Consider the following 13,714-nt stretch of genomic DNA (forward strand, 5'->3'; position numbering starts at 1 on the left):
TTTTCCTACCTCGGAGAAAATAAATGAATAATAAACTCCAAAGAATCATATATTCCATAATTTAGAACACTTGATTATTTGTATGGTTAAAAAATGTCCTGCAGATGTTCTGTAACAAACTAAATGAGAATTGGTTGCAACATGTAGATAAAGAAGCTACACTTTGCATAGACCTCCCTCTACAGGAGCCATTTGTTATTCAAAAAAACTCAGTTCTCAGACTGATAAATATAGTTTCATACACTTACTAAAGTTTAAAAACAATTTTCACATTGTCACATGTCTGACTTTTTACCCTACATTATGTCTGACTTTTTACAGAGCAGGGTTTGACTGTTCACTTTTCCCAAGTGGGAACTGTCCCAAATCGATTGGTACATAAAGTTTTTTTTTTAGTTTCTATAGTTGTTTCATGTTTAATTATTAAAAATAATTGTTCAAGAGCTCTTCACCACGAATCTCAGGATCTGTATGTTTTATCCATTGTTTAACAAATACTATTTCTTCTTTGATGATGTGTTGGAAGAGAACATTTAAAAATAAAATGTCTTATTATGGGAAAGAATGCTTCAATTTACGAAATATTCCCTGGTGAGGATGAATAGAGGAAGTATGTTTTTATTGCTCTCTCTCACTGTGTCTTTTATGTGCAGTATTTCTAAAAAAATGTTTGTGGAGTTGTTGATTTATTTTCCTCAATGTTTTTTGTATTGTGTAACTGTTCTCAGTGGGATTTACTGTTTATTTAACCTTTTAATCTCAAACCAGTTCTTGCAAACCAAGTAATAGTGATATATTTTATTTCGAAAAGAAAAATGTAGCTTATTTTATTTAGAGTCATGTTTTTGATTTTGTTACTCAAGAGGTGATGGCTTCTCCTCAGCCTGCAGATTATTGTTTAATATTTAAACAGCACACTTCTGATGAAATGCTGTAATGATTGATTGATTGCTTATAAGCGTTTATCAGTAATCTATACTGTATGTTATAATGACAGTGTATGTTTAATTTATTTTTAAAAGCATTTATGTTATTCTTTTTTAATGTGTTGGAAATTGTGTTTATATTGTCTTTTAATGGGCATGCCAAACTCTCCCTAGTTTTGGTGATGAAACTAGTGTGAGGTGACCTAGTAAAGCAAGGTGACACTGGGCAAGACACACTGTATTAAATTTTTACAATGAATGTTTAAAATGTAGGAAAAAGGCCCGAGTTTACCAAATATTCCCTGCTGATCGTAAAAAGAGGAACATATATTTGTATGGCATTTCTATTGCTGTCTCTCACTGTGTCTCTCTCGGGCACAGTAATAAAGTGCTGTGTCCTCAGTCTTCTAACTGTTCATCTGTAGATAAAGTTTACTGCTGGAATCATTTCTGAAGATAATGAATCTACCTTGGACTGACTGGGAATAATACGTAGAATATTTAAAACTTGAAGTGTGTATGAAAGCAATCCACTCCGGTCCTTTTCCAGTAGCCTGTCTGACCCAAACCATACAGGAGCTTCTGAATGTGAATCCAGATTCTAGTAAGTAAAAGTAAGTAAAATGTATTTATATAGCACATTTCACAGATAAAAATCACAAAGTGCTTCACAATAAGATCAGACATACAAGTTAAAATTAATTAAAAGCCCGTTTGTATAAAAATGTCTTCAGCTGCTTTTTAAAGGAGTCAGTAGAGTCTAGACAGCGTAAAGACAACGGCAGAGAGTTCCACAGCCTCGGTGCCAGTGCCTGAAAAGCCTGATCCCCACGTGTTTTAAACCTAGTACATGGGACCACCAGTAGCCTCTGACCTGAAGACCTAAGTGCTCGGATGAAGCATGAGGTTTCAACAGGTCAGAGATATACTGGGGAGCTTCACCGTGCAGAGCTCTAAAAGTTACAACTAAAATTTTAATCTGAACCCTAAAATTTACAGGCAACCAATGAAGAGAAGCCAAAACTGGAGTAATGTGTGACCTCTTGTTTGTACCAGTTAAAAGTCTTGCCGCTGCATTCTGCAGACTGAAGGCGATCCAGAGCTGATTTGTTGAGACACGTAAAAAGACCGAAAGATTCTCCAGGTCTTTTAAGTAGGTCTGGTTCAGATTGTGTCAGAGTCTGACCATCAACACCTGGTAAGATATGTTTTAAAAAACCACCTAAATTGTGTCACAAACAGAAACAATGCATGTACATACTGAGATCAGTGAAAATCTTCACCTGCCCAGCAGAGAGCTAGAAGCAACAGTCCTGTCCTGTAGTCCAACATGTTGTTTTTTGTTCTTTACTATCCTCTGTGCTCATTTAAAAAGAGAGAAATGTCTAAGTTTTGCATAGACTCCTAACAGGAAAAACTGACAACAACGAACTCACTTTGCTTTCGCTTGGTGAGAACCTAAAATTGTTACACTGCATTTAACAAAACATGTTTTGTAGTAAATTTGCTCTCATAGGTAAGATGGAGTTGGGACCTTTCTTTGTTAGCTAAAATCATGCCATCATACGGCCTTAACAGTAAACAAAAATATTTTGAGTCGTACAAAATGATTCTTTTTTTCCTGCTGCTTAGTTCAGCTGGACAAAGCAAATGGTTGATGAGTCTGGTTCTGTCTGTAAGTCTCGTTTTCTTAAAATGGAGTTCTTCCTCCTTACCTGCAACAAGTGGTTACTCAGAGAGAATTAAAAGAGTCTCTCACTCTTTCCTTACATTATTTACCTTGCATTAAAGGGCACCTTAAAATGACTGCTTCATTGAACTCTGTGTTTATCAATTGTATGTAATTTTGAGATGTGCTGTTGATTTTCTTTTTCCTGTAGGTAGGTCATGCCACTGCGATAACCACACTGACATCTTGCTTTTAACTGCAAACAGCAAGGTAATGTGAGTAATTTATGTGTTTTAGGGTTGGTGCACAATGTTTAACTGTTTCACTGCTTTTAAAGGTTTAAGTAAAGCAAGAGGAACTAAACATAAAGACACACTTCTTCCTTGGGATTGATCAAAATAATAAAAATATGTGGAACAGGATTTTGTACAGCTGCTCAGCCAGCATCAGACACTGTGGCTTTGTCTGTGTCGAGCACAATAATAAACAGCAGAATCTTCAGTCTTCAGAGTGTTCATGTCCAGATACACCTGCTGTCTGTTGTTGTCTCTGGAGATGGTGAACCGGCCTTGAACTGACTGTGCGTAGTATTTGCTAGTAACATCGATAGTGGCAACCCACTCCAGGCCTTTTCCAGGAGCCTGTCTGACCCATCCCATTAAGTGGCTGCTGAATGTGAATCCAGAGCCTGTACAGGTCAGTCTGTGGGATTCTCCTGGTCTTTTAACCACGGGTTCAGATTCTGTCAGAGTCTGACCATCAACACCTGTCAGAACAAGACAATAGTTACATGTTGTAAATTGTTTATCCTTGAAAGACAAATTTGATTCAGCATCAGTGAAAGGTCTCACCTGCCCATAAAGCAATAAAAAGAAGCATTCCTGTTTTTATGGCCATCATGTTAAACTGTGTGAACAATTGTCTCTGTCAAGCCCTCTGCAGCTAAAGTAGGTTTAAGACATCCAGGTTTTGCATTGACTCCTCCTCACAGGTTTTTAAGCCATGCTCTTGTTCTACAAACACAACAGCTTTACTAGGTTACAGGTACCAGCTACAAATGGTTTATTTTTTAATGCAGGTGATCACTGTAAACATTTCATTATTGTATGCTATTATTGCTCTTTATAATTGAGATTAATTACTATAATAACACTCAGATAAAATTGCATTTCCATTTTCCTCTGTAAAATTTAAAAAAGAAATATTAATCACAATACAGACAGTAAGAAAAGCTTAGTATTAAAATGATGGTCTTTTGCATTTTTTGTATAGTTTTCAGGTTCAAACACGTGTGTGAGTGTGAACATACTGTATGTTGTGTCTCACAGACCTGTTTATATTGCAGTGTGTGTGTATGTTGTCATTTGGTCCTTGGAATCAGTGCTTTGTCAGTAAAGGGCTTTTGAATCTTTCAACAAAACATTAATATTAATTAATATTAAAAAATGAATATTAATACTTTTAATTCAAATTACAAAATCAAGTATTTGAGGACTGCCTGTGCCCATATACCCAATCCACTCCACAGCTCTTCCTGGTCTCTGTCATATTCGGCCAATATTGGAACTCGCTGGACTATAGCCAGATAGGATACATGACTCTCCTGCTAGGTCTTTTTGTCCTCAGAGAATAGCATATCTGCTGAATGTGAATCCAGAGGCTGTGCAGTTCTGTGTTCATGCCCACATCTCTTTTTTTAACAGTTGAATTATGAGACATTTTTTTCTTTTGTTTGCCGTCTTTCTGAGCATTGGAATGAGTAAAGGACACAATGAAGAGATTTTTCATTATTTATTTTTTGGGTGTTTGTTTGTTTGTTTTGTCTCCTGCTACTTCACAACCAGATTGTTATGTTGCTGCAAATATACAAACTGTTAATGTGTTAACTGATTTGTTTTATTTTTATTGTTTTTGGGAAAGTCCACTGTGAGTTTTCACTTCTGTTCTGAACTGAGAAAGTATAGTATTTGCTAGTAATTTACTCAATTTCAGTCCTTGTCTTTTCCTAATCTAACCTGTCTACATATTAACACATGTTAATTAAGAAAAAAAAATAGTGCTGTCAATAGATCAAAAAAATTAACTAATTATTTGCACAGTTTTCTGTAATTAATCGTGATTAATCACAATTACTTGATCAATAGCCTGGTTTCAATTACATTTTTTCAACTTTATGTTTAAGCTTCTAACTGATTATATGCAATATAATGAGGTAAATGTAGAATAAACACAAAGACTGTATGCTTAAATTCAAAGAGAATTTGAATAGTTTTTGTTCAATCTTACAGCACAGGTTCTCTCCTGTGAAATACAACTTTCAAAAAACTTATATAAACTGCTGAGTCCTCAGTCTTCATGCTGTTCCTCTGTAGATAGAGTTTACTGCTGGAGTCATCTCTGGAGATGGTGAATCTACCCTGGACTGACTGGGGATAAGAGGTAGCATAACTATAAGTTGAAGTGCTGATAAAAGCAATCGACTCTGGTCCTTTTCCAGGAGCCTGTCTAAACCAAACCATCCAGTAGTCTCTGAATGTGAATCCAGAGGCTGTGCAGGTCAATCCGTGAGATTCTCCAGGTCTTTTAACCACTGGTTCAGATTGTGTCAGAGTCTGACCATTACACCTGGTAAGACAAATAAATAAATAAATGAATAATGAATTATTCTCCAAAAATAAGAGAATGTTACATCAGGGGAAATCCTCACCCGCCCACCAAATAACTGAAAGGAGCAATCTTGTCTTGTAATCCATGATACAGTACTACAAAGTGAGTTGTCTGTTATCTTTTCCAACAGATGGATAAGTAGTGGTGGAAGATGTTTTGCATAGACTCCGCCTTACTTAAGTGAGGAGTTTTCACAATTTTTCAAATGATTACTTTGGCAAAAAGGTTAAACTCATCTCTGAAACTCACTCCAAATAAGCTTGTTCAACACTATGTTGTTCAACCATCAATAACACACTGACCTAAAAACATCTGGAAGTGAAGTTGGGTATAAAGTGATGTAAGTTTATCTTTGTGGTTTGAATAATGCTTCAGTATTGCAGTTCTGCTGTTGAAAGGATGATGGTTTAACCTGCAATCACCCCACTGGCCTTGTGAAATAACTGCAAGAAGAAGGATAACAATGAGTGCAACAGAAAATGAAAGACATGGATAGTAGCTGATGCATCTCATTGTAAAGATGCTTGGAAAATATTTTTTGTTTTTTAGATGAGACAACAGGGCACAGCTGTCGTCAAACAAGAATTAAGGCAAGCAAATGATTCCTTTTACTCAGGCACTATTTCAGGTAACATCACAACAAATGAAATTAATGCAGTGACAAGCTAATCTGGAGGATTGCAGTTGGATGTGACAATGACTGTTTATCTATAGCAGAAAGGAAAGGATTGTAGTAACTATTAGATTTGTATGACTGGACAATGTGTTCAATTTTACTTTATTTTTTTGGTATTTAGTTTGAGAAAGGTATGTGCCATCCAACAGATAACATCACAGTCTAACCGCAACATACTATAGTAAATATGAACCGAAGATAATGACACACTGACACTCTTTTTGAAATGCTGCATTTGGATCTAAATTGATTAAACTCACACTCCCTTCTCTGTCGCCCGCCAAATGGTCGCTGGTTCTGTGCTGTGTAAAGCTGATTAGGATCTTTGAAAGATGGTATTTAAAAACATAAAAGCTAAGGCTTGGGTGCAAATCAGTTTCACTGAAAACTTTGATAATCGCCTTCTATTCATTTTTTTGATTGTTTTAGTAACTTGCTTGGAAATGCACATTTTTCAGATAACATACTCCTGCGCAAACATTTTAATAATAATAGGAAAACAAATAACAAATATTGGTGTTTTTTCTATAGATAGTTAATATTGTTAATATAGATGATAAATAGGAGTGCCGTTAGTACATTATGATACTGTCCTTCGCCACACTTTGAAATGATGTTTTGAAAATTATTTGTTCTTTGTTCATAAAAATGTACTTTACCTCAGCAAATGTGTTACAGGTTTTTGCATGCAAATTATTTGTTGCTTTCTCTGATATTTATGTTGAATCTCTCTTCTTTCCATCTATCCATTTGCCTCAACTTATCTGGAAATGGGTCACAGGGGCAAGAGCCTCAGCAGGGAAACCCGAACCTCCCTCTCCCTAGACACCTCCTCCAGTTTTTCTGAGGGTCACAGTTTTTCCAAGGCCTGGTGAGAGACATAATCTCTGTCAGATAAAACTGAAAGCAGAGTCCCTGCTTTACACACAGTTTATAATTTCATTCAAAAATATTTTGTGGATGTTCAGTTTACTTATACTGTGAAAAAGATACTTCCCCTACGTGTGTGTATTAATAATAATTTATGTTGAAAATACACATCTATGGAGCATCCATTCATTTGGCTGAAATATGAAACAGAATGATAATACTTTTTTATTTCCATTTCTTCATTAAATAATTATGCATTTACAAAATTATGATTCACATAAATATAAATGTAAATATTGTTGGAGTGAGGAGACTCTTTAAAATCATCAGGGAGCTCCTCCCCTGCCAAGAAACCTGACAGTTAATGGTCAGGTGTTCCCCTGGCTGCATAATCATGGATGGGGCTATGTGGGAATGTTGAAATTTTAATCCTGTGAATTGAAAAGTAAATGTCATAATAAATTATAAATTATATAAGATTCTGTGTTGATCTAACTAGACTCTAAATGGCTGTTTTCATTTTTTCACCTAAAGTGATTCACTTTATTTCAGATACAAAAGGCTGTTTCTGCAGAAGGTTTTACCTGCAATATTTATTCATACATTGTTTTACTTTCTTATTTATTTTTTGTGATATCAAATGCAAATGCAAATACACTTTACTTTAGCTTTATCTAAACAAAATTAGGAGATTTTTGTTAACAAACACGTTTGTTGTTCTCTCTGTTTGCAGATGTCAGACACAGAAAAACATGTAGCGCTCCTCAGAAAATTCAACACATTCCCTTCTTGTTAAGTAAAACCAAACAAGTAAGTGTCCACAGCTAAGTGTTGATTTAGCAAAGCATTTTACTTAAAGTGATAAGATAAGAGACATCATCTGCAGCTGTTTTGTATTGATCTTTGTTTGAGCCCTCTTTAAGGCCATTAGTGGTCTGATGACTCCTTCTCTGGTTGATTTAAATGTGTTCAGGCGATGTGAGGTTTTTGTTCATGTTGTCGAGATAGGTGGAACAGAGAGAGATTGAAGTCCCCCTGGCTTCTCTCCCTAAATCTGAGAGAGTCATATTTACTAATAGTAAATCATCTTTATTTATTTAATTAAAGAGATAAATAAAAGTATAAGTGATTAATATGTTGAAGGAGAAATGAGTCTGAGAGTAGGAAAAAACACTGCCCAAAAGAAAACCACTGGATGCCCTCTGACTCAACTCCAAGTCCATCGGATTACTTTCAAGCAATTAGGTATAAGTTCAACCAATCTAACAAATATACAACAGCCTATATAACTAATAGTCCTTTCCATGCATGCTGGCTGATCCAGGCTATGTGAAATCTGCCAAAAAATAAGAGACTTGACAGATGATGACAACATGTTGTCACGAGAAGATTGGTAACTCGAGAGGTATTGAGTTTGGATAGATTCTATTATTCTGTCTAGAAAAGGGATCACGTACCTGGAAATCACATCAGCTTCATTATTGTCATCATTCACCCAACTGTATTCTTTTTGAAAAGGCAGCATTTACAATAACTGAACGACTGAATTTACTCTGTTCTTGCTCGAAACTAATAACGTCAAAATTAAAAGATTTATTTTTAAAACAATTGATATTTTCTTGTGCATTAACAAATAATATAAATCCTAATGAAATATGTTTATTAAAAGATAAACAATTCAATGGGCCTCCATATAGACTAAGGTTATTGTCTACATTTATTTTAATGTTTTTACTGGAGATAATAAACTCACTATATGCCCTCCTTTAATGCATGATAAAAATTCAAAAATCAAAACAACATACTGGAAAAATTATTATTTTTTGCTTGGGATACTTTTAAATGTATTTGTGCAGTTGTACTGCTAACATACAAGATTCTGTAGTATGTAAACTTTGGTTTGTCGTTTCTGGTTTGCATAAAGTACCCTTGATGTTTTCAGTTTCTGCAGATGTGTGAGAACGAAGATCTAACATGATACTATAGGGAAATAGCTTCTGAGGAACTGAAACTGTGTGTGAAAGCACGGTAGCCTTATGAGCTAATGAATATGCATGTGACCAGAGACAAATAAATATGTAATATTATTTATTTATTTGTTTATTTTTTATGTTTGACTTACTGTAAGAAGCAACTGATGGTGAATTCAAAGCTGTACAGTTCAATGCATGCAGCCCTCCAGGTCTTGTAACCACCGATTCATAAACGGATTATATAAAGTATATAAATAACATTTCATTGATTTGAACTGTTGTCCAGTTTGGTGAGCCTGTGTCCTGTGTGTAGCCTCAGCTTCCTGTTCTTAGCTGGAGTGGCACTTGGTGTGGCCTTCTACTATTACACATCTGCTTACAGGTTGATATCTTGTTCCTTCAGAGATGCTGTGATGAGTGATTACAACCAAAGTACACTCTAAAAAAAGATCTGCTGGCTTAACGTAAAAAAAATTAAGGTAACAATTTGCATGGATCTTTTTAAGTTACTTCAGCTTAGCCACTATAGCGTAAATGCCACAAGAGTTCTCTAGTTAGGCAAACTCTATTCCTTACGTACAAACAACATGATTTGCTTTGTCCTCTACAAGCTTAATTAAGTTGAACCAACTTAATTTTAATTGTTTAAAAAATTACTCCATTTAGTTATTAAAACTTATTTTTTTACTTTTATTCTACTCAGAAATATCCATGCAAATTGTTACCTTAATTTTTTTGAGTACTAATAACTTACAATAACTTATAACTTACAATTATACAATAAATTACACATTGAAATTCCAGTTTTATGATCAAACTGTTTATTAGAACACCAGTCCACCATTCCAGACTCATTGACATTTCAATAGCAGACAAAATTGTTGCCTCCATAAAATAAATGACATAAAACACCCCTGTAAATCTGTCTCAAAAAGACTGAACATTTTGACAGTCATGCTCTGATTCAAGTTTGTTTGTGTTAAAGTGATAGTTTAGGTTTTTTTAAGTATGAAGTACATTGTGAGTGTATTACACACAGTAGACAGCAGTCAGCACATTCCTGCCACCAACACGCACGATAGGCTCAGTTTGTTTGTGTGACTTTGGTAAATCTGAACTAACCCAAACTAACACCAAAGTCACCAAATAACACAATTACACTTACTGATCAAGGCAGCAGGAGACCAGCAACTCCTGTGTGCTGTCAGGTAAAATTGCTGTTTTTGTCCATGGACGCTGGTGGGCCAGAGCGATTGAAACAACAAGCAGTAGAACTTCTCTTTCCTCACAGAAAAGGCTGTCTGATAGCAAAATAAAGCAGTAAACATATTCTTGATATAATGTACATTTAAACTGACATCAGTTTTATTAGGATGGAGGCTCATCTTGCGTGCCGGTGGCCCCGTCTGCTTCTCCGTAGGTGGAGCTTACTGACTGCCATCTACTGTGTGTAATACACTCACAATACATATGTACCTCATATACAGCCTCACTTCAAAAGACCTGAGCTATCCTTTTAAAGTGCATTATTTTTAACTAGGTGTACTTAATGCTCAACGCTCAACTTTACACCTACTGCCTACTGTACAGTATGTAACACAACACATTGCAAACAACAGTGGAACATTTCCCGTTTAATTTGAGGATAGCCTCACTCTTCACATTTTTTAGTACAACAGTTTACTTTTTAGTGACATTACCTTAGGACTGGCTTTCAGATCATCCAGCTCGAGGAATATCTTTTGAAACACTTCAAAAGTGTTTTTCAAAAGTGTTTTTCAGTTCTTTTGGGTAGCTGAGGTTGAGTGCATATATCAGCCCCATTAGCAAGGCACAGGCTCTGGGTACATCCAGGTCTGCTAGGACTTCTGTTCCTTCAAGTATGATCCTTGCGCTGGCTGGATCAGACGTTGTGGCACCTCTGGTTACAATCTTCATCACTTCATTGGTAATATCGCCGCCACCATCCTGGTAGATCAGAATCAATATAAATGTTTTAAGTAATCATACTTATACATGAGAGTAACACAAAATAGGGCTGCAACTAACAATTTTAGTTATCTGATTATGTCTGTGAAGGTTCTCTTTGCAAGCTCCTTTGACGATTATCTGATTAGTTGTTTGGTCCAGAAAATGTCAGAAAATGGTGAAAAATGTCAATGTTTCTCAGAGCCCAATATGATGACCTCAAATGTCAAACATATTCAGTTTGCTGTCATAGAGGAGTAAAGAAACCAGAAACGATTCACATTTATGAAGCTGAAACCAGAGAATTTGGACTTCTTTTTCTAAAATAATTACTTAAACCGATCAATCAATTATCAAAATAGTTGCCGATTAATTTAGAAATCAATTAATAATAGATTAGATCGTAGCTCTAATACAAAGTATAGTCATGTCTGATTTACCTGCTCTTTGAAGAGATCCTCCTCCTTTTCCCTGAGATACACCACTAAGCCACGGATAGCGACCTCTCGCCTTCTCTCCACAGAATCGTCCTGTGAATAAGAAAAAGAATGTCGAACTGCTCTTCGAGGAGGATGGGTTTTTGATAATTACATCCAAAAAAAAAAAAAAAAGGATTGACTTTATATGGCCTGAACTGTACCAATTATAGATTTCCAGTGATAATCAAAATAATGAATTGATCATTTCAGAGCCATTTCTCTGAAATGATCAATTCATGAACTTGAAAAATCCAGGTAACAAATAGAAAAACTGCAAAATCTTGCAAATTACTCTGCCAATCATGATCCACATCACCTATAATTTGTTTTATTATTAAGTATTTATAGTTTTAATTGATATTTGTGCCTCAAGCTCTAAACAATAATTTGACATAGTTGAGTTGTAAACAGCTACCTTTTAAGACTCAATATCACCTATTGGAAAAAAAAAGTGGATTATCCTATTTGAAATAAACTACATTTCATTCATTCATACCTCTAGCAGCATGTTCTGGATGCGCCGAATGCGCATTTTTGCAGCCCCTCCTCTTGAGGACAGCAAGGACATTATTTTCTGAGAGTACTGGTCCAGCTTTGCCATGAATGTTGTCTCCAGGTTAACAGTGGTGATCCTTCTGAATTCTTGGTTTATCTGTATATAAAAAAAGGCACAAATAGGCACAACATGTTAATGTATACAATTTACTTTAAAAGAATACATACTGCAAATTATCTTATGGAAAAATATTTACCTGAACTGCATCAAAAAGAGCAGGCCATCTTTCTTTCAGGTCATTGATTTTTGGTGCTTGATTGACAACTTCCTGCCTGCGAATGGAGAATGTTATGTTATGTTTCCAAATCAAAGATATTTTTTCTTAAGTGATACAACTGCGCTTATGTATCTGCAGTTAACACCCAAAAGAGCAAAATTATATTTTATGTGCTAATGCACACTCAATGTAATGTCATTAAAACAACTAGTTTATGAATGTTACTTAAGATCTTTCCTGTGGCGTTTCTACAACATGGCGTTCGCTTCCTCGCCCGCGTTTTTTGACTGAACTTTGACACAGGCTGTTCTTCAGCTAGGGCTCAATTAACAAACTTCAATCTCACATAAAAATAACTCTAGGACTTAAACATCAAAATGCATCGATGTTAAACCGAATGTATACTCAGTAACCTACATTTGTTTAGTCATGAATGTAAAATGGCCCAGCCTTTTGCTGGTCAAACCTTCATCAACGCTGCAACGATTTCAAAGTAGAAAGAAGAAAAACATGTATTACCCTGTCTTTGCAGAGTTAAAACTACTGCTACAGAAGCTCAGTGTCAATTAACACCATTTGGCTGCCACCGTAAAACAAAACTTAACAAAGACTAATGTTACGGTTGAATTACTTCACAAGTTAGCCAGAAGTGTAACGTTACTAGCTTATCACCACCACTCGCCGAGGAAGAGTTTAGTGTTGTGTAAAAAGGATTTCTTGCAGTGCGTGTTGATAGAGTTAAAGTTAGAGTTATTAGCTGCTGTGAATAAAACAAGGCAAAAAATTGTACTCACCACAAAGCTTTAACGTTTGATAATGTTCCGTACAAAATGCCGCTTCTCTGCTTTCTCTCTTTGCCTCCGTTTCTTTCGATCAGTGGTCTGAGAGCACAACATGTCCGGGCAAGTCAGCCTTGTACTCAGCTTTTAAAGGACGCTTACGAGATTTTTAAGTTGTATTAACTGAATACACTTTCATGTTAAGTTAACACAGAAATGTCTGTTCAAAATCGATATATTACTGAGCTAAGACTGTTTTCTTTATTTTCATTTCGACCAACTCATTAAATTAAGTTATCAACTGATTACAATGTGTACATGCAACAAACTTAATTTTTTATGCAGAAAAAGCTATTAATTTTAAGCTTTACTTACTAACCCCATGAATCATTTTTTAGAGTGTATGTTGCACTTCTATCAGCTCCATTTGGTGATGGGCTCTAACATCCAGCATCATCAAGGTATTTTTCCCTTGAGAACTGTCACTCAATGGATAGTATCAATTTATCAGATGTGTCCTAGAAATGGCTGCTGGCTCCTTTGCTTGTGTTTTTGCTCACTGTGTGTTTCCCTGTGTACAGACCTTCCCTGGAATCCCTTACTGGAGTGCAGTTTTGGATGCCTGTTCTCGCTGACCCCTGGAGCCAATCCCCGCCTGCACTTTGCATGTAGCACATAGTTGGTGATCACTTTAAACACATTGTGCGTTTATTCTGTCCTGCTCTTGAGTCCACTTCAGTTTTTGTGACAAAATCAGATAGAAGTACGAATTTGGGTAACGCTTTCTAATAATGTCACACTATTAGCATCTGTATTTAAAAATTGTCATTTATAAATACATATATGTTTATCCATCTATTACTGTTACACCATCGCTATCACTGCTGTACACTGCTACTTAATTATTGCTAGTAATAATAATAATCATAATAAC

The 13,714-nt window shown here is 35.6% G+C and overlaps 1 protein-coding gene, 1 long non-coding RNA gene and 1 gene segment (V, D, J or C); 1 reads left to right on the top strand and 2 right to left on the bottom strand.

Annotated features, from left to right (window-relative positions):
* Positions 1–3,041: 3,041 nt before the first annotated feature.
* Positions 3,042–3,492, bottom strand: LOC308411394 (immunoglobulin heavy variable 3-30-3-like). The segment is given in 2 exons: positions 3,447–3,492; positions 3,042–3,361 (listed from the first exon to the last, which is right to left on the bottom strand).
* Positions 3,493–4,390: 898 nt separating this feature from the next.
* LOC308411876 lies at positions 4,391–13,412 on the top strand. Its single transcript, XR_013974465.1, has 3 exons — positions 4,391–6,809; positions 7,542–7,618; positions 13,362–13,412. It is a non-coding gene; the product is annotated as an uncharacterized lncRNA (long non-coding RNA).
* LOC308411671 (uncharacterized protein) lies at positions 9,310–12,991 on the bottom strand. Its single transcript, XM_080905645.1, has 5 exons — positions 12,796–12,991; positions 11,981–12,056; positions 11,725–11,880; positions 11,190–11,279; positions 9,310–10,749 (listed from the first exon to the last, which is right to left on the bottom strand). Exons 3-5 carry the CDS (start codon positions 11,827–11,829, stop codon positions 10,534–10,536), a joined length of 411 nt encoding a protein of 136 aa, XP_080761771.1. The 5' UTR covers positions 11,830–11,880; positions 11,981–12,056; positions 12,796–12,991; the 3' UTR covers positions 9,310–10,533.
* Positions 13,413–13,714: the final 302 nt, after the last annotated feature.

This window comes from Rhamphochromis sp. 'chilingali' (genome assembly GCF_963969265.1).
Source record: "Rhamphochromis sp. 'chilingali' genome assembly, chromosome: 15".
NCBI classification, from domain to species: Eukaryota; Metazoa; Chordata; class Actinopteri; order Cichliformes; family Cichlidae; genus Rhamphochromis; species Rhamphochromis sp. 'chilingali'.